Raw genomic sequence first — 27,443 nt, 5'->3', positions numbered from 1 at the left:
GCTGGGATTAAAGGCGTGCGCCACCACCTCCCAGCCTACTCTTGCACATCTGTCCTCTGGAAAGACACATTTTTTTGTAGAATGTGGAGAACCATTTATGATAGACATAATTTTGGTTTTGGATGAGTGTGTTTTAAGTGAGTGTACAGCAAGCTAATGTAATAATAAATAGCAACTGAGAGACAGTGATACATTATCCAATTGAATGATGAGAGTATCAGTAAGGGTCGTCCCTTTGGTCTAGTCAGGTGTACTTTTCGTACAGAGTACCCTCCAGTGAAGCTTTCAAGGAAAAGAAAAAGTAACAGCAGGAAGGTAATGTCACCAGAGGGGGCTTACAAACCCCAGGCTGAAGCCACCAGGGAAGCTCTGTTATGGCAGCCAGCTGGTGGAGTTCCAGCTCAGAGAGTCCCTAGAAGAGCAGTGTGTCCCCTTAGCTGAGGCCTCTAAATAAATTGTAAAATGTCGACTAACATTATCAAACTGGTGCTCACTGTGTCCAGCAGACAACCACTCCCTCTGGGGAAAGTGTGGCAGCTTTGATTGTGGAGAGAAACCACAGATGAGCTCGCCATGGCTGAACTTCTAGATATACATTCTCTCTTTCACTTGATACACTTCCAGGTTTTGTGGAGCTTAATCTTTGTGAGGTAATCACTCTACCTCTGACCCATCCTTACACAATTGTTAAAATGGTTTATTATTCAGTTATTCTTACCAATCTGACAGTTTTACACTTGGGTCCTTGTGTTATTCCCACTGGGTCACAAAGTTGGTGTGGCACATCCAATTTCCAAATAAAGAGCTTTACAAATTATTAAAGCAAAAACATGTATGTCTAAAAGGAGACATTGACAATTTTGCTTCAAGAGGTAGCTTTAAAAAAAAAAAAAAACCACTTATTTAATTTATATGAGTACACTATAGCTGTTTTCAGCCACACTGGAAGAGGGCATCAAATCCCATTATACATGGTTGTGAACCACTGTGTGGTTGTTGGGAATTGAACTCAGGACCTCTGGAAGAGCAGTCAGTGCTCTTAAATGCTGAGCCATCTCCAGCCCAAGAGGCAACGTTGTAGTGAGCTTAAAAACCACTCAGTAAACTACCAATAGACTGTTCCTGGCATAATCGACTATATATGCTGTTTTAAGCTGCCTACCTTTTCTGGCTTTATTGTCACAGCTCTAGGAAAATACTACACCACTAACTCTTGACCACTTGATAGTAAATAAAGTCCTACTGATAAGGGGCTGGAGAGGTGTGTCAGTGCCTAAGAGCATTGCTGCTCTTCCAGAGGTCCTGTGCGTTTGTTTTTGAGCACGCACATACTGGCTAACAACCATTTGAAATTCCAGTTACAGGGGCCTTGGTGTTCTCTTTATGCCTCCATGGGCTCTAGGCATACATATTACGCACTAACATACGTGCAGGCAAGATAATCTGTCCACATAAAATAGTATTACAAAATAAAGAATTCATAAAGCACCCCCTCCACGTTAATGATGTATTTAATGATGAAAGACTATATCTTTCTGTCGTAAGATGGAGAGTACAAGGGGGCCTGCTTGCATTTCTTATCACCGCACTGTAGGTTGTATCCACGACACAGAGCAGCAAAGGAAAAGCACGCTGATTACAAATGGAAAAATGAAAGTCTGTCTGCTGAAGGCAAAATTGTTTAAAAAAAGGATTTCAGAATTACCAAGTGTTGTTAGATTTTATCAATAATTTCAACAAGGATGAAGGATCCAAGGTACACATATAAAAATCAACTTTATTTCTATGTGTTAACTATTAACTTGGGAAAAATAAAAGATCATTTATAATTTATTAAATTCTAATGAACAAAATTTAGTAAGTTTATACTGAAAGCTATGAAACAGTAAGTAAATTCAAGAGACCCCACACTTGTGACAAACAAGGGTGCATTGATTTCATGTTTTGAATCTTTCACTTTGATCTTCTAATCTTACTGAATCATAATTTCTAAGTGTCATATGATTAGGATGTCATCTATTTAAAAGTTCTCTGTTTAGTAGGTATTCTCCTTAACTCCTTTGCCTGCATGTTATTGCATATTCATCGTTTCTGCTGTTAGGACGCACCTATCTTTAGGTAGGCAGGGCGGATGAGTGTACTGTCTGTCAGGCGGGCAGAGAACCAGTGCTCCCTCCTCCTCCGTCTCTTTGAAGAGATCCTTCAGACAGTAGGTTTTAGGAAGAGGAGAAGAGCAGGCAGGCCATGCTATAAAGACCATAGCTATGTTATTCGCTAGCTAGCCCTTTGGCCCAAGTGCTCCTTGTTCAGTAATGTCCATGACGTTTTGCAACCTGCCTTGGTCAGGAAAAAAAATCAACCAAACCACCACCACCACCAACTCATCCCCACCCCCTAAAAAAATCCATAGTTCCTTTAGGCTAGTCAGATGCTGCTGGCAAACTTGGCGCCCATTTCGTGGTGATAGCAGTCCCTACTCCATCCCATCCCTACTCCTCTCTCCGAGACCTTGGCCAAGCTTTCCTCTCTGTAGATGGACCTGAAATTGCATCACACTCCATTGTGCTATGCAGTGCAAATGCTTTTGACTGAAGGGTCACTGGACTCAGCCTCTATTTGGAACATGCTGTATCTTCTGAGGCCCTAAAACATAATTCTCTCCCCACATGCCTTGTTGTTTGGTGGCTTGTCATCCATGGTGTATACAGTTGCCCAGTCAAGTGCTCAGAGCTCATCTGTGTCACTTCTGATAGAGCTTTCTGTGGTACTCATCACAGGGTCCCCTTTTACAGATAATGCCTCTGTGTATTTTTGCCTGTATTAAAACCTCCTGTTCTGTGATTTAACCTTCGCTACTTAGGTCAGACATCAGTTACTGTGAAGTCTTTCCTTCCCATAGTACCACAGTGATAGGGCTTACTACCTTATAGAATTAATTTGTTTCAGCCACTAATCTGTGATCGCTTCAAGGTCAAAGAACATATTTTATTCATTTTTGTATTTCTCATACCTAATGCAGAATCATGCACACAGTGAGTCCCTAAAAAATGCTGCTGCCTTTGTTAATGAACACTTGAAGCTTAATATTAAGGAAACATCACCCTTGGAGTGTCAGTCAGGCAAGGCCTAAACTGTGAATTAGGACAGTGACTCCAGATCCATCATTCTTGGTTCAGTGTGGATGCTTACTCGATCTGAAAGCTGAATTGATATTGGGAGAATGGAGGCTGGGCCCAGCTCAGCATTGCTGCAAAGACACTATCTCCTTGTGCTGCCTTCTCCATCTGTAAAGGAAAGGTCTGGGTACCAGCAAGAGGAGGCTGCATCTCTATCCAATTGACCTTAACATCTCACTAAAATCCCTCTGTTACATAACGCTAGCAAATATGGCTTTGTTTCATTTTCTAGGCTCCTTTTAAAATTTATTTTTCAACTCTTATTTTTTTGTTTTTCTTAATTAAAAAAAAACCTTAAGGTATGTCCATGTGAGTGCAGATGTCCAGGGAGGCTAGCTAGACACCGTGACTCCCCTATGTCTGGGGAGGCTAGCTAGACACCGTGACTCCCCTATGTCTGGGGAGGCTAGCTAGACACCGTGACTCCCCTGGAGCTGGAGTTGAAGACACTCGGGAGCAAAGCACCTCCATCTCACCCTTAAGTTATAACCAAGTTGAGGCAAAATGAGAAATGGTTCCTAGCCTTCAAAAGCTTGCTTTGGAGATTATCTTTATGGTCTGGTGGTAGTATTGCAGTTCTGATCATTCAGAATACATTTTTCCTTCCTTTCCTAAGGACACACATAAGGAAGAGAGGCAGTAGTAACTTTAAGCCGAACAGGCTGATGCTGAGAGGGTATTTGTGAATTTCTGTGTGACCACTCTGAAATGGGACTGTTGCCCCCACTGTTCATTGAGTTCCTTCCTTCCTTCCTTCCTTCCTTCCTTCCTTCCTTCCTTCCTTCCTTCCTTCCTTCCTTCCTTCCTTCCTTCCTTCCTTCCTTCCTTCCTTCCTTCCTTCCTTCCTCCCTNCCTCCCTCCCTCCCTCCCTCCCTCCCTATTTTATTTTTTACAGTCCAGCTATTACCCCCATCCTGATACCCCCTTTCACAATTCCTCATCCCATTCCTTCTCCCCCTGTCTCTAAGAGGATGTCCCCCTCCCAAACCTCCCGACTCCTTGGGGCCTCAAGTCTCTTGAGGGTTAGGCGTGTCTTCTCCCTCTGAAGCCAGACCAGGCAATCTTCTGCTGTATATGTGTTAGGGCCTCCTGAATGCTGCCTGCTTGGTGGCTCTTGGCTTAGCAGTTAACACTGACTGCTCTTCCAGAGGTCATTAGTTCAATTCCCAGTAAACACATGATGGCCCACAACCATGTGTAATGGAATTCAATGCCCTCTTCTGGTATATCCAAAGAAACCATTTTATTTGCTTTTGATTTTATCCTTTGTCCCTGGAAGCAATAACTGATTTTGCAACCTAAAGTGTTTTTGTATATTTAAAGGTGGTTTGGACTATAATTCTAGAGAATTGGCATCCCATCCCCTCTCCTTCTTTCTCTAGGCTAAGGCTCACTCCTTTTCTTCCTCATGAGACCCCCTACTAGCAACTTCTGAATGGTTGTTACTTAGCTTTCCTTAAGGTGGCGAGAATTTGATTATCTTCTGTTATAAAATTTTAAGATTAGTGTCTACCACATGCATCATTTTCTATTTTAAATCATTTTTCTTACAGTACAGATGTCATTATGATCTCTGTAATTTCCATTCACGAACAAGCAAGGTTTCTATGTTGCTCATCCATCCTCAGCAACACTATATTTACTCTGATGGTACTTTGCTGCCAGGCCAGAGCAAGGCCTGCCCCTTGTGTTCCCTGAAGATTGATCATTTGTAGATCAGTTGCTAATGGTTTTCCAGTTTTATTTTTTTCTCGAATGATGAGAAACTTTCCATTTTTGTAGAAATCTGTGAATTTCAAGTAACCCCTGTTAAGACTACATAACTGCGTTCTCAGTACCACATTTTATCTCCCAGAACACAGGTTGTGGTTATTTGTGTCCCTAAAATAACGACTGATGGAACTAGTTAGAATTGGGGTGTAATGTGGTCTTGAGCATGCTAAGCAAAACTACCTATTAGAACAAACATTACACATGTCACAAAGGAAACTGGCTTTTTTTGAAATAGAGTCTCACTACGTAACCTGGCTGGCCTGGCAATTGCTATGTAGATCTATGTCTCCTTTTCCCCTGCTGGGATGGAAACTAAGGGCCATCATATGAGGTTTCATACGGAAGAACAGAAAACCAGGTCTGGCCTCAGTGAGAGAAGATGCACCTAACCCTCAAGAGACTTGGGAGGTCTGGTGAGGTGTCAGGGTGTGTGGGGGTTGAGGACATCCTATTGGAGACGGGAGTGGGGGGACAGGAATGGGATGAGGAACTGTTAGAGGGCAGGAGGGGATGGATAACGAATGGAGTATTAAAAAGAAGATTAAAGGTAATAAAACCAAAAGGGAACACCCTCCCCCCCAGACACACACACACACACACACACACACACACACACACACACACACACACACAGNAGAGAGAGAGAGAGAGAGAGAGAGAGAGAGAGAGAGAGAGAGAGAGAATATTTATATCAGACTTGAGCAGAAAAAAAAAATAACTGAGTATATACCACACTTGAGACTGGATGATTTTTTTAGTTGAGAGAAATAAGAGAAATAACCTTGAACTGATCGGTACAGGAGTGAACTTCCCGAACAGAACACCAATGACTCAGGCTCTAAGATAACAATTGATAAATGGGACCTTATGAAGCTGAAAAGCTTTTGTAAGGCAAAGGACCCTGCCAATAGGATAAAATGGAAGCCTACAGTTTGGAAAAAGATCTCCACCAACACTACATTTGACAGAGGGCTAATATCCAAAATTTATAAAGAACTCAAGAAGTTAGACACCATCAAACCCAGTAACCCAATTAAAAATGGGGTGCAGTGCTAAACAGAGAATTTACAGCAGAGGAATCTCAAATATCTGAGAAACACTTAAATGTTCAAAGTTCTTATTCATCAGGGAAATGCAAATCAAAACAACTCTTAAGATTCAATCTACACCAGTCAGAATGGCTAAGATCAAAAATTCAAGTGACAGCACATGCTGGTGAGGCCATGGAGCAAGTGGAACATTCCTCCATTGCTGGTGGGAGTGCAAACTTGTACAACCACTCTGGAAATCAATTTGGGGTTTCTCAGAGAACTGTGACTAGTTCTACCTCAAAGGTTTCCTATTTAAAAGTCTGTAAGACTAACATGTTACTGCCTTCCATCTTATACTGTTTACTAACAGTGGGCTCACCTCGATCATCTTGTTGCTGAGAATTTCCCATAATGAAAAGATTATATGATTGAGATTTAAGATTTGCTTATTCACCTGGTACCTTAGTAAGTTTGTTTCATGGATGGTTGATTTATATGTAGTATGAGTGCTTGAGAAATTTAATGACTGTGTAGTCTAGAAAAGACATATCTAGGATTTCTAGAAATAGTTGATTTAAGATCTGTGGGTCCTCAGGGAGCTGAAGGGGACTAAAGCCCCATAGGAGGAGCATCAATATGAACTAACCAGTACCCCCAGAGCTCCTTGGAACTAAACCACCAAAGAAAACACATGATGGAACTTGTGGCTCTAGCTGTATATGTGGCAGAGGATGGCCTAGTTGGTCATCAATGGGAGGAGAGGCCATAGGTCTTGTGAAGGTTCTATGCCCCAGTATAGGGGAATGCCAGGACTGGGAGTGGGAGTGGGTGGGTTGGGGAACAGGGGGAGGGGGAGGGGATAGGGCATTTTCGGAGGGGAAACTAGGAAAGGGGATAACATTTGAAATGAAAATAAAGAAAATATCTAATAAAAAAACCTGTGGATCCTGTTTTTTTTTTTTAAATTATCAATTGTGTTTGGATTAATAAACTTCACATAGTTATGTTCTATTATTAATTACCCTGATCAGAGAACTTTCTGCTTTGCAAGAGTTTGTATGCTTCCTCAGTTTCATTCTGCATCACATTAGCATATTAAGTGCAACCAACTGTTTTTGTTACATTAACATATTTTAAGTTACTCTCTATATTTTGATAAAGGTAATTTTGTGAATCGTAACTTTATTCACCAGTGGTTGAATCGCAGCATGAATAATTTCAAATCATTCCTATTAGCTTTAGATTCTGTAGCTGTCTTCAAATACAACAGAAGGTGGCATTAGATCCCATTACAGATGGTTGTCTGCCACCATGTTGTTGTTAGAAATTGAACTCAGGACCTCTCGAAGAGCAGTCAGTGCTCTTAACAGCGGAGCCATCTCTCCAGCACTGTGGATATGCTTTTGAATATGTAGATGGTTGAAAATTCACTTTTCAATAAAATATTGAAGGCCCCTTGGGAAGTACTAACACAGGAGGTCATGATGAGTAGGGAGGCTCTGTGCATCCCAATAGCAGCCAAGTAAGGCTCGCAAATTACTCTTTACATGTTTGATTTCAAGCTTCTGCACTGCATGTGAAGTAAGAATAAATACAGTATAAGATGTCAACAAGGGAAACAGCGAAGCGGATGCTGTAGGTTATTTTCATGAAACATGAAAGCCAGATTTGAAATGCCCATGGGTGATCTGTCTGTAGCTGATAGTGGAAAGTGAACTCTTCCCCTTTGAAGTGGCGCCTTCATTTGAAAGCAGTGGCATCTGGTTAGCTGGTTTCCTCCGCTCAGCCATAATAATGGTCTTCGGTCTTTGATGGGGAGTGTCTTTCCTGTTCCTGGTGTTGTTGAATTAGGCATTTCATGGCTTTCACTGGGCAGAGAAGAGACAAGGATGATAGTCTGACTGGAGATGGCCTCTGTAAGAGCGAAGTGCATTTACTCTGCAGTTTAGAAATAGATTTGACTTTTTGTGATGCCAGAAATTGTCAAAGATTATAGATCTGTCTACAAAGTGTAAAATGTAGAAGATGAGTTTTAAACAATGTACATAGATTAAGTTGTAAAACAGATAGAGGAAAATTACATACTTGTAATGGGGTGTATTGTGTAGTGTTTTAATATCTATCTACAGTGTGATATTTAGGTTAAACATTTGTCCTCTAAAATATTTGTCATTTCTGCAGATACCTATATTTAAACCTCTTCTGACTAGAGAAGCACAAAGCCATTAGCTGCAGTCTCCCTTTGACACACCAGGAGCTCTGGTCCTCTCTGCCAGTTCCCATTCAGCAAACCATCCATGCCTCCCCCTACTGTACTCCACTGCTCCTGTCTCCTGTTGAATGTGATCTGCCTTTCTAGATTCTCCTCAGGGGGAGATGCCACAGTGCTTACTGTTCTGGGCCTGGCCCATTCCACTTAATAGAAGGGTGTGCTTACAAATACCAAAATTTCATTTTCTATGCTCAGTTAATGTTCTGTGTATTTCCTTTGGATAGAATTTTTTTCTTTTATTAAATTATTTTATTTATATTCCAGCCAATGCCCCACCTTCTTGTCCCCCTCTCACCCATAGTCCCTTATCCCCCCCCTTGCTTCTGTGAAGGTGCTCCTCCCCAGATCTTCCCCATGGGCCCTCTCCCCTCCCCTCCTCCAGGCTTCTCTGGGGCCTGAAGTTCTCCAGGATTAGACACATCGTCTCCCACTGAGACCAGACAGGCAGTTCACTGCTGAATATGTGCTGGAGGCCTCAGACTAGCCTGTGTATGTTGCCTGGTTGGTGGCTCAGTCTCTGGGAGTTCTAGGGGTCTGGATTAGTGGAGACTGCTTGTCCTTTTCCTATGGGGTTGTCCTTCCCTTCAGCTTCTTTAATCCTAACAGAGCAATTAATTCTTCCTAATTCCTATTGTAGTTTATGAAATAGTGACGAGACCTCTCCCTGTTTCCTGCAGTGACTGTATTTATTTCCATTCCTACCAGCCATGTGTAAGCCTTCCCTTTACCCTCAGTCCTAGACAGATGGTCTTTTCTCTTGCCTTCTTGTTAAACAGCTCTCCTCACTTTACAGAATGGCGCTGTGGCTTCCTTTGCCTTTGCCTCGTTCTTTTCCTTGCTGTTAGCCGTGCTGAGCATGCTTCCCTCACCTGTTGGCTGTTTCTTTGTTTTCTTTGAGAAGTATAAGATAGGTTGCCTGCCTGCTGGTTAATCAGGTCATTGCTTTGGCAGATGAGGTTTAGGAATCCTTTCTATATTGTGAGTATGTTTGATAGTTTCCTCAGAGTTTTCGTACAAATATTTGTGTTTCTATGGAGGACTCATAGTTACCAACATACTGAACATGGAGCATGTTGAGGCTCGGGGCTCAGCAGCCAGAGGGAACTGTGCTAGCTCACTGCTGCCTATACTGTCCCCCTTAACTTCTACAGTCAAGGTTTATGAAAGCTTCAACAGTTTCGTATCTAGTGTTATGCTAATATTGTAGTCATGATTACAACTGGAGTTTTAAAAATAGGTATAGTTATATAGCATTTCTTATTTTTGCTGAGTTCCAACTTAACCTGACACTTACCTTTGCTTTTTCAGTTGGGTGCAAAGCTTTGGACATGAGGGACTCGGATTATTGCTGGACATTTTGGAAAAACTAATTAATGGGCAAATGTGAGTATTGCTAATAATTTTTAATTAAGCTCTTAGTATGCCCAACTGTAATCCAATATTATCTTTTATCTTAATGCAGCGAAGAAAAAGTTGTGAAGAAGACTCAGCACAAAGTCATCCAGTGTCTGAGAGCCCTGATGAATACACAGGTAAGCAGATGAAGCTGCCGCCTGCTCCCCTCCCCACAGGGCCTCCCGGGGACTAGAGGGCCACCAGCGAGGGCTCATGGGGTGACACTAGGTTTCATTCCAGTTTGGTGGAGCAGTAGATCTTAGGAGAAGCTTGGCAGTGAGCAGGCTCAGGCCTGAAGCATAACCCCTTGTGTGGAGATGGACTAACTTTCTGTCCTGTGCTCTCCTCTTGGAGTCTGCTTTTGCTTCTCTCCTTCCGATTTTCAGAACCTCTGCAGGATCAAAGCTTTTGTATACTACAGTTACTAGCTACAGTCTGTCATATGTTATCAGAGATTCCTGTGAAGAGTCGTGTTTCTTATCTCAAGAATATAAAATTAATACATACAAGCATGAGAGGATTCTAGCAATGCCGTAGTGATACATGTATTATTGAGGCGGCATAATATGGCACAGCTGTAGCATGTGTGCAGTAACATTTTATGAAACAGAATACTTCAGACCTTCACTGCCTAGCCCACCCCCATTTTGCTGATTGCTGATATTAGCATCATTTGCTGCCATTTCTTTAGCTCTGAGTGTGATCTCTACCTCACAGTGAGTGAAATAATGATGGGTATGCTATGTCAGTTATTGTTGGACATCAGGTTATGTATGAGAAAGGTTACCTATGGGTGTTGTGATGTGTGATGTCTGTTATGTAGAAAATGGTACATTTTTCTGATGTGGATTTTTTTTTTTGCCTTTTTCTTTAAAAATAAACATTCACAGGGTTAACTATATAAATGTTTATATCATTACTATTTAATTTTATTATAGCAAATGTTTGTGCTTTTAAGGTTTTTTTTTTTTTTTTTTGTGAAAGCATTCTGTTAACTTTTCTCTTTAAGATTTTTAAGCACCTGGTTATGTTGTGTTTATTTGTGTCACATTTACCGCAGTGTTAATGTGGAGGTCAAAAGACATCCCATGGAGACTGGTTCTCTTCTTTTTCTGTGTGGGTTCTGGGGACTGAAGCCAGGTCCTTAGGCTTGGCACAAGTGTCTTCATGTGCTGAGTCGTCTTTCCTTCCTGGTCCCTCTGATACTTCCCAGTGAGACTGCCTGAGGAGTAGACCCATAACTCTTTTTTCTTTTTTCTTTCTTTTTTTTTTTTTGGATAGTTGATCTTTGTTTTATGAAGTAGGCTATTTGTATGTTCTTCTTGAAGTGTAAGACAACTAAGTCTTAGAGTGAGGATTTGAAAATCCTTCCCAGCCTGCATGAGCTACTTTTAAAGTGAGGAAGTTGATGGAATTTTGCAGGTGACATGAAGCTTGGAGGAGAGGGAAGGCAGGTGTGCCTTATTCAGACCAAAAGCCTGTATGTGACCGAAATTGAATTTGAGAAGACTAAGGTTTAAAATGAATTAGTATGTAATAAAATAACATCTCTACTTGGTTTCTGTCAGAATTTGAGGGTAACATATCTATATTCTTAAGCAATCTTTTATAGTAGATTTTATTTCTGAAATTTTGTTAATTTAGAGGCATAAAAATACTGCATTTGAATTTGATAGTGGCACTTAGGCTAACAAGGGCACAAAATTCAGTTACTGATAGGTGGGATTAATATTTTGATGTGTAGATTCTCATATGCACTATTGTTGGTCAGATTATTAGCCTGAGGCTCCAGTTAGCCCCCCTACGGGTCACTGAATTGGCTGTACAGGTGCACACTTTGTTAACTGTCACTGTGAAATCTTTGGAGGAAATAAAATCTTTAAGTTATTTGGTATCAAAAATTAAGTATATCATTGATATAGACAACTGCGATATCCTATGGAAATGAATTTCTTTTATCACATTCAATGTGGCTAAAATATTTTTTAAGTGTATCTTTTAAAATACTGAGGCACTGAAACAGACTTCCTTTTCTTCAGGCAGTTGGGGTTTGAACCGTGTGCTCATTAGCAGGGGCTTTTGTGGTTAGTCTCCTCCATCACTCATATTCTCTCTGCTGTGGGGATCAACTCACCATCCACCATTGCTTATCTCCCTAGCCATGTAGGATTGATGGTGGGTGTCTTTTTAAAGATGAGAGTATTTTTGTTCCTTAAACTCATCTTTAGCAGCCTGGAATTCTGTTAGGTAACAATAGGACTCCCGTGGAATACAAATAGAACCCAGCCTTGGTCCTGCTATAGAACAGGCCAATTATATTACCCCAAGTGGGTTCTTGGCATTCAGGAAGATACTTTCTTAGACCTTCGTAAATTGATGATAGCATTCTCACTTGTAAAAACCTTCATTAAAAAAGCACTTTGATGTTAGCACTGGTAAGTGAACCATTTCTCATAGTTTCTTTTTTCTAAGTCTTTGCATACATAATTTTATTGAAGTATATAGCAGTTCCGTGTTTAGTAGTAGTTAAGAGAAAGGGCTAATCTTGCCTCATTCCATTTTTATTTATTTTATTTTTATTTATTTATTTATTTTTCACCTGAGCTAATTAGAGAGCATGCCTCTTGTCATAGGGTGATAATCAACGCAGGAAATCAGAGTGTGCTCATATTCCAGCTTTCCTCCACAGTAGTTCAAACGAGAAGTTTGGAAGGAAAAGGTAGAAAGTCTGTCTGGGCACATCACAGATTGTCTTGAGTCTGGGGAAGCCACCTTGTTCTGAATCTGGAAGGCAGGCACCAGAGACAAGCTTTACACAGCCCACAGGTTTGTGAGATGAAGCCTGCCTTTGGTACTTGGTAACCTTTGACTTTCTGGGTCAGGTCCATGGTGCTTTGTAGACTACTGACAGTTTTCTGTAATACTACCAAGGCATGAGGCCTTTAGCTGTATGCCAGCTTTTTAAGACTTAGCGTCTAGTTATGAAACAGATGAGAACATTATAAAAGCAAGCCTTTGCTGGCCAGTTAATTGTCGTGACACTTTCTCCCTTTAGTAAGGAGAAAGAGAACTTTAACCTCTGTCATTTCTGTGGCTTTCGCTTCTCTGTTGCACTTCCTCTGATGTCTGTCTATACGTTCCTGCTTTCCAGCAAGTGTGGTAGCTCAGCGCTTGTCAAGTTTTTCTCTCTTTCATAAGTGCTTATTTAAGAGATAATAAAGTTATTAATATGATTTGATAAAAAAGAGTTTTGGTTTAAGCTTGTTAGAGTTTTACCTTTTATACTTATATTTATTGCCAACTTTCAGCTGTAATTGATAGGTATATAATTGAGATTAAGTCTCCTGTGTTCATTTACAGTAGTGACTTGATCCACAAATATCATACTACTTAGAAGGATCTTTTGAGTTATGGAAGTACTATTTGGTGTCTTCTATTGTATGCATTATATACTGGTGTAGATTTTTGTTATGCCAAAAGATATATACATCTTTAAAATAATATGCCTTTAACCTAACTAATTATCTCCTAATTGGATGCCATATTATGACAATAGCAAATAAAATGTTATCCTTCCATCAATCATTATGTATGTATGTATTTATAATGGTAATGAATTCCTGATGAAACATAGTTCAACTATGGCAGTTTCTAGCAATATCCTTTCCAAATTGTCCTTTAACTGTGTGCATTTATAAACCATGTTCCCACCTAGACCTGTACTGTCCTGTGGCAGCTTTTGAAGACTTGAAATGTGTCTAGTCTGAGTTCAGATGTGGTATAGTTATAAAATACAACTGGATTTTAATCTTCCAGGAAATACAGTGTTCTGTGTTGTTTATATGCTAGAATAATAATTCTTTAATGTGTTGGGTTAACTCTATCTAAAATTGTTTAATTTATTTCATGAAAATGACACATAGTTATTCACAGTTTTGTCAACCTTCCCATTCTTTTGGGCATTGCTGGTCTGTATGTTTGCTTGTAGCTCCTTTACCAACTTTCTCAGAGCAGAGATGCCTCTGTCCTCAGTGGCTATTTAATATTTGCCTATTTGTTTTGTATGTCACTTGAGAATTCCTCATTACTCCATAGGTTCTTTGTGTTTGGCCAATTCTCATAGCTCTTACCATAAAATGAATACTTGGGAAACGTTTATGGTGTTATAAGATCTTTATACTTTGTCTTTCTTAGATGTAAATGTAGTTTTAAAAACATACAAACTGTTCTTTTGAAATGTCTCCTAACATTTACCTTATTCTTGAATGCTACAGTATGGCTTAGAAAGAATTATGAGTGACGAGAGGAGTCTTTCCTTGCTGGCAAAAGCCATGGATCCCAGGCAGCCTGGTATGATGGCAGATGTGGTGAAGCTTCTGTCTGCAGTGTGCATCGTCGGTGAGGAAAGCATGTAAGTCCCCATTGGGGCCCACCGCTGTGGTGGTGACTCACAGGTGGTCACAGTGAAAATCATCACTTAGTAACAGGCAGTTTGTGCAGTTTCTTATCTGGAATTGCAATATTTGTCCAGTCAGTTTGTTAAGCAAATTATTAATTAGGAGACTAAAATAATCCTATGAACAACCGATTTCCTCATCATATTTTAAACTGCTTAAGCTCAACCCTTAATAAAAATTCTAAGGGGAGGGTGGAAATATACAAGTGGGTTCTTTTATTATCTAATTCTTTTTTATGAATAATTAATTGAGGTTGTGAGTCACACTAACCTTTTCTAAGAACAAGTACATTAGTTTTTGGAAATTTATATGTAAAACATGTGACAAGTTGAATACGTGATAATACTAAAGACCCACTAAAGCTTCTAGGCACTTGGTTACATTTATTATGGTTGCAATAATTAACTACTCAACATATGTCCTAGTGATAAGATATACAACCCTCTTCTTAAGCAAGATTAGGATTCTAATTTATAAGTAAGCCTTTAAAATGTTTTTTTTAAATGAGAAAAAACAACAACTGAACAGCAAAGATAGTGCTTATAGTTATCATAGAATTGAAACAGTCCTGGCTCTATTATTTTGAAAGGCCGAGGCTAGAGTCTGGCTTTAATAAGACATTTAATGAGATGGTAAAATCCAGAGACAGGAGACTTTTCATCAAGGTGTATACTGGCCACCGCATCCAGTGATGGACCCCGTGTGTATCTTTAGGTTACTGATGTTAGCTTTATGCTTACACAGAGGAGCAACAAATGTAATGGGCAAGACATGTCCAGAAGCAAAACCCTCGTAGATTATTCTGTGGGTCAGAGTTGCTGGAATGGCCTTCCTGGGAGATGAGCTTTCCTCTGACAGTGGGAGCTGTGCATCTCAAAGCATGTAACCCACAGGGCTCCCGATCAGAGTTCCAATGTGATCTTCACCTGAGTTCCTTGGTGGACCGTCTATGTCAGCCTGGGAGCAATCTTGCCAGAGCAGATACTACTGACTGCCTCAGCGTGGCTGGAGTTGGTCCGTTAGGCACCACTCTGAAACCTGGCTCCTTATGCTAGTGTGCCTATAGTGGTCATTTAGCTAATGGGGACTGTGGTCCTAGCCATGGAAAATGCCAAGCATTCAATTTCATTACTGTTCTAATCTAGAAGGTTGTTTAGATTTTGGTATGCAAATCAAAGAGTTGGCACATGTGCTGATGTGTGGTCCTGAGCACTCTCTCGTGTTTTCCCTTTCAGTCTTCATTCTCCATTCTTTCCACTTCTTCCTTCCTCTTCTCCACTCCTAACTTCTTTCTCTGTGTTTGCTCCCTTTCCTTGTGCACTTTATCTCCTACACTCTTCTGCTTTTCCTTTGTCATCCCTTCTTCTCTTTCCCTACTTTCTTTTCCATTTTATTCTCTCTTCATCTTCTTACCCCTTCTTCCCCTCTGTGGTCTTCGTTGTCATCATCATATTTTATTCACCTCTTACTTGCAGTGCAGGGAATGGGATCCAGGGCTTCAGATCCACTGAGCAAGCACACTACCACTGAATGCTAGTGTCAGCTCTTTTGTATTATTTTTATTGTTTCTTGAATTGGAATGAATGTGATAGTGATTAACATAGCATTTAGGATTGCATATTTTCAACCACAGATGAATTTATATTTTTTAAAAGGGAAAATGTTCTTTGTACAAGTATTGCATTTTGCATTTAATGATTTATTGTACTTTGCTACTATTTGCTTTTAACTGTCACAGTTTTTATTTAAGGGATATTATATATTGGCTGAGAACCTTTTAGAGATTGTTTCATACGCTGTCTGAATTCATGCATCACCACCTTGGAGAAGGTGTTATACTGTGAACAAGTTGCTCAATCCTTTGCTGCCTTGATTTCCTATTTATAGTGAATACTAACATACCCACTTCATACAAGTACACACATTAAATTCCAGGATATGTTGATTCTTAAAAAAGATAATTCATGTTTCAAAAATGGTAGAGAGAGTTTTAAATGCTTTTGACATCAGAGAATGACATGTGTGAGGTAGATATACTTTTTGTGACTTAAGATTGCATGGCTCCCGCATGCATTAAAACATCATATCATTTTACAGTTTTTTTAATTGATAAAGCAATAAAATGAAAATCCAGTACGAGTTTATATTGGTAACAGTTTTTCAAATAATCCTTGCTATTTGGTAATTTATAGATGCTTGATGGATACCTTTATAAGGTGTTGCCAGGAAAAAAAAAAATCAAAATAGGTTCTTAGAGTGTTGCCGTATCCCAGATAGAAAGCCACTGAGCTTTGCCTCGAGTGGATTCCACTGGGGGAAAGGAGCTAATGTAAAAGTAGAAAACTGAACTTTGGGAAGAGACTGAGAACCTGAGGCCAGGGAGAGGTGGGCCAAGGGAAGTGCAGGGAGGGTGGGTGTGACTGGAACCAGCACAGTGCATCCACACTTACAGGAATGGTGTGAACTCACTGACCTACTCCTAAATGCTGCCATTGGCTAGGCACATTGACTTAACAACACGCTAAACTGGCTGTAGTTTGCTGATTTTGTTATTCGATCATTACAATTTAATTAATAGACTCCAAATTTCCCATAGCCTTGAAGAAGTGTTAGAAGCCTTGACTTCAGCTGGAGAAGAAAGAAAGATTGACAGATTTTTTTCCATTGTGGAAGGCCTCCGGCATAACTCAGTGCACCTGCAAGTAGGTACCTCTTCAAAGCATCGTTCTGAGGGACATATCATGTATATTGTTGGAACTGCCTTGTGATTGAATTTTATGTAAACATCATATAACTGCAAATGTCCTTTTGTTTTCTATATATAATGAATGTATAGGATTCTAGTTTGTATTCTCAGAACATCTTAACATTGGTGAATACTCTTAGGTTGACTTTCCAACTGTGTAAACTTACAGAATTTTCTACAAACCATGTCAGGGTCCTGTGATTGTTCAGTAAGTATTTTAAAGTTAAGGCAGTGTCTTAGTTACATGAACTATATGACTTGTCATTTTAGATTTTATAACTGATATTGGGAGTATTTCTATGTAAGAGTGAAGCTCACGGTCATCCTTGAAAGTGTTTGCCTCTTCACAGTTATAGCAAACCCAATAATACTTAGTTAATTATTGTGTTAAAAAGGTAAAAATTTGTTATTATGGCCAAATTTGTATATAGCCCTGATAGGCCTTGACTATGTTATGTCACATGACACACTATGAAACCCTGTTACGACTCATTACTTTTGTCAGTATCAGGACAAAGGTTACCTATTGCTTGTGTCTAGCTTCTAGAACAAGCTTCTCATCTTGCTGAGGGATATAAGTTGGGGCTCACCAGCATCCTGTACTGGCCTGCACACCCACAGCCAGGGTTGCTTGTTTTGATTCCTGACCCCTTGCCTTTCTTTTCTCATCTTTTTGCTTTCTTCTACCTCTTCTCTTCTACCTTCTGTTCTGCATTTTCCATTCACCCTTACTTTTCCTTCTTATTTCTTTCATAATTCTTTGTGTGTCTCTTTGTCCTTGGGATCTGGGAATCACTGCACAAACCACTCAGACACCAGTCTCAGTCTTGAATGTACAAGCCTGGCTGGATCGCAGCACATTGTGGATGTTAGAGAATAGCTTTAGGTCCTGTCCTTGCTTTCCCACTTGTTTGAGAAGGGGTTTCTTCTTGTTCACAGTATGATTGACTAACTGGCTTATGAATTTCTAGGGAGTTGTCTATCTCTACCTCCTAACTTGATGTAGAAACATTGGGATTAGAGATAGATGTGCCACTGTGCACATCTGTATGTGGGTTCTGGAACTTTGTACTCAGATCCTTATGCTTGCTCAATAAAGCCTTTATCCACTTAGCCATCTCCCTATAGCCCAGGTTTCTACCTCCCCATCTCTCTCTTTACCACTCTCCCTCTCTCTGTCTTCCTCCTCCCCCACATCTCCTTCCTTCCCTCCCTCTCTTGGTCCCTCCACACACCTGTCAACCTGTCCGTCCGTCTGTCCGTCACTCCATCCATCAGTCCATCCACCCACCCGTCCTATCTATCTATCTATCTATCTATCTATCTATCTATCTATCTATCAATCAATCAATCAAATAGGCCTGGCTCTTGTAGAGATTTATACTTGGAGATATCTGCCTTTTTCTGCCTCTGGAGTACTGGGATTAAGGGTATGTTCCACCATGTGTGCCAAAGGATTATACTTCATGATTGAGGCTTCTGGTTATTAAATCTAAGGTATAAAGTACCTTTAAAACACTCTTGTCTCTGGCATATTTCTGAATCTTCCACAAATAAGGAACATCTTAGAGTGCTCCAGCTCTGCTTTTCCATAAAGCTGTTGTTCTAAGTGCCCACTTCATTCTATTAGCTGTGTAATTTGCATTTATTAAAATGTACTAGTGAGGGTGATATTAGCAATCACCAAATTAAAAATAAAACTTTTTTTGTTACTAAATAAAGTAGAAACCAATTGTTTGCTTCTAAATTGGAGAAAATGGGACATAATAAAGAATAATGAGGATCTTTTATTGATATGTGTATTTCTGGTAATATCTGTCTTAAAGGGAAATTTAAGAATTTTTTTGTTTTGAAAATAAAGATAGTTTCTGATTGTGATTATGATGGAATGAAGCATTTTTTCTCCTTTTGATATAGTCTGGAAAGAGACTACAACTGTAAGCCTGGGATGATTTAACAATTATCTTTCAGGCCTTAGTTTTAGTCTTAGGGTATAGATTAAAAGTAAAAACATTAGGCTTGAAATAAATGTGGAATAGTTTCTCTTTTCAAATATATCAGAAAGAGCCTTTCAGCTGCAAACAGCCTAATCCATTTTGGACCATTTATGCAGAAAATGATACTGAGCTTTATAGGATTTCTAGAATGCCCGGGGAGTTTATGTAAGTAACATACTGCTCAATGTAATACAGAGGAGAAATGTCAAGTCACAGCAATGTTCCAGTAGAAAAGCCAGTTCTGATGCTGCTCAAACTGGTCTTGGGGATGCTTGGGCAGGTAAATCTGCTGTAGTTTCTTTGGAAGAACTGAAGTGCCTGTCACAGTGATGTCCATTCATGTCAGCCACATCTTTCTTTGAGGAGGTCTGGGGTCAGTGTACACTAAGCATTTTCTGACCCGTACCAGAGTTTCTCCTTTCCCTGTTCTTTCCCTAGTACATGGATCTCTGTTACCTTTAGCCAGAGCTGTCCACTGCTGGGGCATCAGAAGGATTATTCTAGGGTGGAGGGACTATTGAAATTTTTTTGTTAATCAGGACTAATTGGTTTTTAGAAAAGAATTCAAAGGGTGACTCAAACTTTTTAGTGCATATTTGATTTTTCTTGGGTGGATATGTCCTCTAGACTGTGGCGAGAGCTGCAACCTCCTCCTCACCCCAGGCACATGCCTCATCTCTTCATTCTGAACGTGTGTCTGGGAATTTTAAGAGCATAGTCTGATGTAGTCAGTTTGGCAGTTTAATGGGTGCCTTTCTCAGACAAAATCTCCCAGTAAAATTTAGAAAGCTGCCCCCTTCTTTCTTTCATACATGTAGTATGTATATGTAGATGCATGTTTGCATTTGTAGGCAGATGTGTGTTTGGGTCTTGGGTCTTTGTTTCCATGTGTGTGCATACTTGTGGAGGCCTGAACTTTGATAGAGTATCTTTCTTAATATCGCTCTTTTAGAGTACTTTGGTTGTAAAAACTTGATTCCTATGAGATTGCAGCTGAGCTTGATCAACCATTATCATTCGCTCACAACTCAGAGAGGACTGTTTGCTGATACAACCTGTGTCATCAGATAGAGCCTGTCTTGCTGGAGTTAACAGTTCCAAGAAGAAGAGACCCAGACCCTAACCTAGCTTTCCACAGTTGATCAATTTTATTATTTCCAAGCCTCTCTATAAATTACAAATACTCCTATCACTTCCCATAACCCCTTCATGGTCGGCAGAAAGACAATGCCCTTCACTGACTGTGCTCTGATGAACTACATCTGTTGAGTGTGGACATTTGTTTTCTTTCCTGCCCTTTGTATTTATATTCTACATCCAAAATCTAGCACTCTCCTCTTTATTTATTAAGGCAGGGCCTTTCACTGAACGTATAGGTCACTCATTCCAGCTAGTCTGCTGGCCTGGTTACTCAGGGATTCTTACCTCTGCCTCCTTCGAGCTGGGATTGTGAGGTGCTGCATGCTGGGTCTGACCTCTACTCGGTACGCTTGTATGGAAAGGCCTTTATTTACTTGAATTGTCTCCTCAGTCCACAAAAGACTTCATAGCAGAAGGCATGGTTTAAACTCTATGAGCCCCATTTCCCATCCTGTGAAGCTCAAACTATGTATGATTTGTATAGGGCTATTTGCAGAAGGTGTTTGAAGAAACAAATCTCATACAGACTTTACATCCCGGACAGAGAACTGAAGCTGACAGAATTCATCCATGGTTAATGTGATATCGTTGGCCACTTCAGCTTAAATCGTGACAGCGTCATATCATCTTGGCTGTTTGCTGTGTATAGTGAGGATGGACTTGGTGAATCACCTTTCCTTCTAGTAAACTTCTCAGGCAGCTAAGGTAGCCAACCTTTCTCCAGAGTTTCCTGAGGGCTCCATAAATATGCAACACCTTTCATGATTACATATAATGTGCCATCAAATTAGTGTTTGTTCCCCCATGATATATGTAACTGGGAAGGCACACCTGGTGCTCCTTGAAAGTTTCATTCTCCTGAAGACCTCTCACCTGGGGCCTTAAATGAAACTGTCTTTATGGAGATACCAACCACTGTGTAATGGCCTTCCAATGACCAGTTCACCTATCTTCTTGGAGCATCTGTGAAGACAGTCCAGCATATTATTTTTGTCTGTGTGATTCCTCACCCCACAGATGGTAGACACACACACAGCTGTGCAGTGTGGTGTCTGGTAGACATCCAAAGATCCCTTTTACAAATGGGAGAAACATTTTGGTGTGGGGATGGCAGATTTTGCTGTAAGAGAGGGCCATTGAGATTACAGAACAGTGGTCTTTTCAAGTGAGCTGTTGTAAGGTATTGCCTTAAGGGGACACTGAATCAGGGGCTTACTTGTCCTTTAACCTGGAAGAAGACATTGTCTCTGCTTTCTAAGGCACTTTGAGATAAGTGTTGTATAGATGAAAATATGGCAATGCCTTCACTGTAAATTCTGCATAATTGAGAGTGACTCTGGGGAATTAATTGTCTTGCAATAGGGAACGAACTACCCATCCAAAAAATGCTGCCTCCATTCTCGATGTTTCTCAAGACCTTTATTGTATGTATTCATTGTATTCTAGATTCAGTTCAAGTAGAACGGAATCCTCACAGCTTTGGCTTATCTGGTACAGGACCACTTCCTCTACATTGTTACTCAATTAAAAAAAAAAAAAGCAGACTGTCTCAAGTTTCTGAATTTTGAAGGAAGACTTGTTTGGGTAGAACAAGTCTGGGTAAGGGGAGGATTGGGAAATGTTTTTTGAGAGAAGCAGAGTTAGTGTCTTTGGTTCACTTTGTGAATCTGTAGTTTTAGTTTTTTGAGCTTTCTCACTCAAAACGTGCTTAAATCCTTTCTTTTAACCTCCTCTATTATTTTAAAAATTGAATGAGTGAACTTATATTGAAAACTGGTTGAGATCATGTCTTCTTCCTGTCAACTACATACTTGTTCTTTTCTAAGATAACTCAGATCTTAGAGTTTCATCAGACTTGCAGAATGTGAAGCGTATATACTCCCACCCGTAAGAGGCTTATGCACCATTACTTTTCAGCTGTCTATTACTTGGTATTAGTTTCCACAAAATGCACTGGAGGACGTGGCAGAAATTAATGATGTCTCAAGGGGAGTAAATTTTACTAAAATGTAAGTTTGTGTTTCATCTTTCTGATCATGCAAATTCTAGCCCTGAGTATTGCAATTCATTTTTCTGAATTTGTGGGTAGGGCATTTGCATTTTTCAAGTTTTGGCTTGTTCTCTAACCATGTCTATCATTTATTGAACATTCAATTGGGAGTATAAATAAGATTATAGAGCCTTACTTTGATTCACATTACTGTTTTGGGGTTTATCTACATTACGTAGTCTATTTAGTTTCTGAATTAATGCATATATTATATTATTTAAAAATCTTTAAAGCTTTTTATATTCTGGAGGTAACTTCCTTATCTGTAAGCATCATTTACTCATCTTAACTTGACCAATGTGAAATTCGATTGTGCAGAGTCAGTTGATTTCCACTGAAGGGTACGAAGATGAAGAACAGCTGAAGCTGTGTCTTCCAGGGCTAGAGAGTGAATAGTCAGAGATAAGATTGAAATCTCATTGGATTATTTCCCGGGACTTGTTTCTGGTTTGAGCTCCTGAAAGAACATTCTTTTCACAGTGTGGTCTAGCCACAGGTTTATTTACCAAAACATCTACTTATATTCAGAAAGAACATGTTGTCTCCAAGCTGACTTTTCTCTCAGTAAACTCTACTCTAAATTCCTTCAGCATAGTTTGCTCTGCTCTGGTGGTCTTAGAACAATTGGACATCACATATGCTAATGTACCTTGAATCTTGTGCTGTAGCCTATTTGTGTACAAACGTTCAGAAGACAAAGGTCAAATGTACATAAATTGTTTACTTTTTCTCTTATTGCATGCTGAGCCGAATGAGAGATAGTAATAAATTGTGTACCTAAAGGAATTTAGATGGTATGCATCTGAAACTTCCCGTCACATTCAAGGTCAGGAAACCTCTTTGTCTTGTCAATCTCTTTCTAATTCTAATGATTTTCTTTTATTGTTGGCTTTGTTCTTGAGATTTCTTTTGGTGGATTTCATCCTTTGTATTAAGTAATTTTGAGTTGGTTGGTTTATTGTATTTATTTTGTTGCCTTTCCTTGTGCCTTTAGTGTCTAGTTCACGACAGTAGTGGTAGTTGTCTTGCTAGTGTAAGTTCAGTTTGACTCACTTAATGGAGTATGTCCTTATGCTGCGGCTGCACTGGAACAAATCCATTGTACTTCCTGCAAGAATGGGAGCCTGACCTCCCCCCCCCCTCCCGCAGGAATTGTGTTGTTAAAAAAGACATCTTTGTTCATGAAAGAGTTTTTGATAATTGGGAAGAGAGTATTTGCTTTTGAAACTTTAGAATTGAATCTTTTTTGTAACAATTAAAGTGTCCTTATGTAGAAATGTTTAAACCAAGGTTAAAAAGCAGTGTTCCTCATGTATAATGATGCATTTGGAGTAAAGAAGAGAATATTTTGGAGTCAGTTTGAATTGTATGCTTTGTTTTCTGCTTGCTTATACTATACAGAAGAAGGTAGGTGTTTGGGCTGTTGAACAGTGAGTCACTCTGTCCTTTTGTAGAAAAGGTTTTTCTTGTCCTATAGTTGCATTTGACACAGGTCTTCGTATTTCTTTTCTTCTAGACACTATAATCCTCCCATCCCTTTCCACTTTCCTAGTGCCTCTTTACTTTTGCTTCGCACAACTCACAGATTAAAACCATTCCTTAAATGTCTTCTTTTCTCTATTTCATCCAAGTGATCCCATTTGAGATACTGGTTTTCACTTAGTACTGCATAGGAGACTTTTTTTCTAGTACTGCATAGAAAACTTTTTTTTTCTAGTAGTATTGCCTATATCCACTCTCCTTTGTGGGTGCCACCCTTAGGCTGGTCCTGAGTTCCACAAGAAAGTAAGTTGAGCAAGCTAGTATGCCCCACTCCTCCATCGTCTCTGCATCAGCTTGTTCCTGCCCCCTTTGAGTTCTTATAGTGACTTTATTCAGTGGTCTCTGACTCTGGATATGTAAGCCAAATAAATCCTTCCTTCCCAAATGTTGCTTTACATGATGGCATTTTATCAGATCAACACTCACTCTGAATAATACAGGAGTACATAAACAACTCCTGTCCCTTTGTCATAGCTAAATTTAACATCTAGAACAGTGTCTAGTGCAGAATAAGCACCAGTTAGGCTAGAAGATATGAACCAAAAATATGGATACCTGTAGTTTGATGCATAAAGATAGACTCTTTATTCCAATTAGGATGCATTTAGGAGCATGTGAGTGATTTATTTTCTCACATTTAAGCTCTACTGCAAAGTAGTTTTGTCATGCCTTTGAAACAATTGCTGTAGTTTAATTAAAGTTGATGAGGATCATATTTTACATCTTCTGAATGTGAGGCAGATATTGGTAAATCCATCTTTATGAAGAATGCCTTTTATCACTTGACTTTCTGTTACTATCCTTAGTTAAGGTAAGTAATGAGTAATTTGATCACTAGGTTCTAATGAAGTTAAGGATTTCTAGTATAGATAAAAGACTCAGAATCTTAAAAACAGAGTTTATCCTTTTCATTGGGCAGTGTTGTTCTCCATGCCTTATGCGTCTCTGTTACTGGCGTCATTTCCTATTCTTAGATACATGGGATGCCAATATTTCAACTTCATTTCCAAGATCTATCAATTTTTCTTCTAGAATATGTCCAAGGCATCAATTCTTTCTTACATGACTGAGTAATGCTTCTTATTCTATTCTCTAATAGCTTAGCAAACTGAGTATGTCATTATTATTGTACCTCTTATTCATAGAATCCCACGTGATAACCTTACCCAATCCTGGGGTCTTCACAGCTTTATCTCTTGGGGTCTTTTGCTCAGTTTCCCTGCTCACACACATAGTACAGGACTTGAATTACTTGAAATGTAATGAAATGTCACATGCTTTTGAACAGGTTAACTTATTTTCTCCCCCGTTTTTCTGTTTCTTTTTTTAGCTATTTAATTTTTATTTAAAACATTATTTAAAGTAAATACTGATTTAAGTATATTTTGATTATATTTCCCTCCCATAAGTCCTTTCAGATCTTTTACCCCTTCCTATGCACCCAACTTGTGATTTTTTTTCTTAAAAATAAAAAGACGAAAAAAAAAATCTATTCTAACAACCCCACCAAACCCCCAGAAAACAAAAATAATATCCATCTTATAATAAACGACAACAACATTAAACTATAACCAAATAAAAGCACCGAATAAAATCTTGAGAGTCCATTGTGCGTTGGTTACTTACTCCTGAAAATGAGTCCTGTTCTGGGGTAGGTAATATGCCCAGTGCCTGTCACTCTGATGACAAAACTGATTTTCCTTCTCCCAGGAGACTAAATGACAGTTTAGTTGTTAACCATTACACTAGTTGCTAAGTTTTCATTCGTGTTTTAAAAATAAAATATAACAAGATAAAACCCATCACTCTTGGGGACATTCTCCTTCTAATCACCACACTATAGATTCTGGACCAGTACCCACAGCTAACCAGTTAACCTACCATGAAGTTATGGTGTATTACAGTACTGTGTGTTTATGTGGACACTATGTCAGAACTCTGTATCCTGAAGGAACTCTTTGGTCTTCCCTTTGATTATTTAGTTGTTCCTCTTTAACACAAATCAATATGGTTTGATATTTACAGATATATTATGTGATTTAGATTAATTAACATGTAGTTGGAAGGCATGAAGCAATTATTAGAATTGGGGAAAAGATTTTATAGATTTAGCACAAACTTTATCACCTTTTCCTTCTCAGCCAAGTTATTTATGTGAATCCTTCCCAGAAATGATTTGGGTCATTCTATGCCTTCATGCTATTTAATTTCCTACTGCTATTAACTGCTCTGAATGCTGCTTAGACACTATTTTCTATTAATTTTGTTTACTTTTGCTACTTTGTTATAGTTTTCATTTTTCTACAACTTTGGTAAATGAGACTGATGTAGCTTCCCTGAATATAGACAAGTATGGAAAAATTAGCAAAAATCATCTTCTTCTTTCTCCTACATCTTTTCTCCCCTTCCCCCTCTTTGTTTAGAGTTTTGAAAATTACATTCTATTGCTTTGAAGGAAAGTGTTATGTGTACCAAGTATGGAAAGGAAAGGGAGTAGAATAAAACCATTTAAACCTGACTTTTTGACATGAACTGGTCACAGCTGAGTGAATATGTACTGGAAAGGTTGACCCTTTTATGTTTTCTACTTTTTAAAGTGTTTTTTTTCCCTCTCTTTTTCTGCTTTTATGCTATAGTTCCTATCTCCTCTTAAAAATTTTGCGTTTTGACAGTTGAGGCATGCTGGTCAGATTTTAGTGTTTAGATATCAAATATAAAAGTTACTATGTTTTTCAAGCAGCAGGAAACTGAGACCCCTGTTGGTGTCTTAATCCAAAACCAGCATTTTAAATTCACATAAACCTTGCCTTAAGGGATGGAGAAAAGACAATTTAGGGAACAGCATGAGGTCAAACATATTGATCAGTAGTCCAGTAGTTGTTGCTAGACTTGGGGTAGAATGTAGACACGGAAAAATAACATTATTAACAACAAAGAACACTTCTCCAGAGAGAAACTCCTTTCCTTTTCTTTCTTTCTTTTTTGTGATTATAGTTATAACACATTCCCCATTCCTTCTAACTCCCTTCTAACATCAGTCTTTGCTCTCTTTTAAATTCATAACCTCTTTTTACTAATTTTTATTTCATGAATATATGTATATATAATTATGTTCCTAAACATAATGCATTCAGTTTGTATAGTGTTACTTTGATGTATGTTTTTCGGGCTGACAGTTCGGTCCTGGACAACCCATTGATTGGTACGCTCTTCCATCAGGGAAGGTCACCTCTCCTTCTCTCAGCTGTCCTCTCTTGCCTATGGTTCTTTGAACAGAGTTGTGTCCTGGTCAGGTTTTTACTATCCACTTCGGCACTTCTCCTGTCCTCCGTGGCTCACATTTGAACACTCTTGTTGGTGAGTCTTTAGCTTTGGGTGTTCCTAGGTGTTATCATCTCAGAAGAAACTCCCTGAGCCCCTGGCTCTTACAGTTCCATCTTTGCTTCTGCTATATTCCCTGGGCCTCAGGCGTGGGAAGGAGCTTTGGGTATATGCATTGATGCTGTGGTCTACAAGTTTTTAGTTTTATTAGTTGTGATTTTTTTTTTTCTTTTGTTAGTGGCCTCCACTTGTTGCAAAGAGAATTTTACCTGATGAAAGGTGAAGACTACACTTATCTTGTAGATATAAGAGCTAATGTTTAGATTGTTGTGAGGGATTCCTTTGCATTAGTAATTGAGTGACTCTTGATTCTCCTCCAGTGTTGTTACTTCACTGGTTATATACCTCTTCAGTACCAGGCATGATCTCTACCTTGTGGAGTGTCTCTCAATTCCAGTTAGAGAGCTGTTTGTTGTCATCAACATTTGCATGCCACTGCTGCACAGTTAGGGTGCCAGTGCCATCGAGAGCATAGATGTGGTT

At 39.3% G+C, this 27,443-nt stretch overlaps 1 protein-coding gene across 1 annotated transcript in view; it reads left to right on the top strand.

The window, feature by feature from the left end:
* Window positions 1–27,443, top strand: part of Diaph3 (diaphanous related formin 3) — a 454,769-nt gene that overhangs the window by 115,281 nt on the left and 312,045 nt on the right. The window contains exons 6-9 of the mRNA XM_021202828.2: window positions 9,561–9,635; window positions 9,715–9,784; window positions 13,922–14,058; window positions 16,701–16,806. Of these exons, the coding sequence (XP_021058487.1) occupies window positions 9,561–9,635; window positions 9,715–9,784; window positions 13,922–14,058; window positions 16,701–16,806 (388 nt within the window). The remainder of the gene's footprint in view (window positions 1–9,560; window positions 9,636–9,714; window positions 9,785–13,921; window positions 14,059–16,700; window positions 16,807–27,443) is intronic.

Source organism: Mus pahari, chromosome 8 (assembly GCF_900095145.1).
Source record: "Mus pahari chromosome 8, PAHARI_EIJ_v1.1, whole genome shotgun sequence".
In the NCBI taxonomy this organism is placed as follows: Eukaryota; Metazoa; Chordata; class Mammalia; order Rodentia; family Muridae; genus Mus; species Mus pahari.
This window is presented reverse-complemented; position numbering and strand designations above follow the sequence as displayed.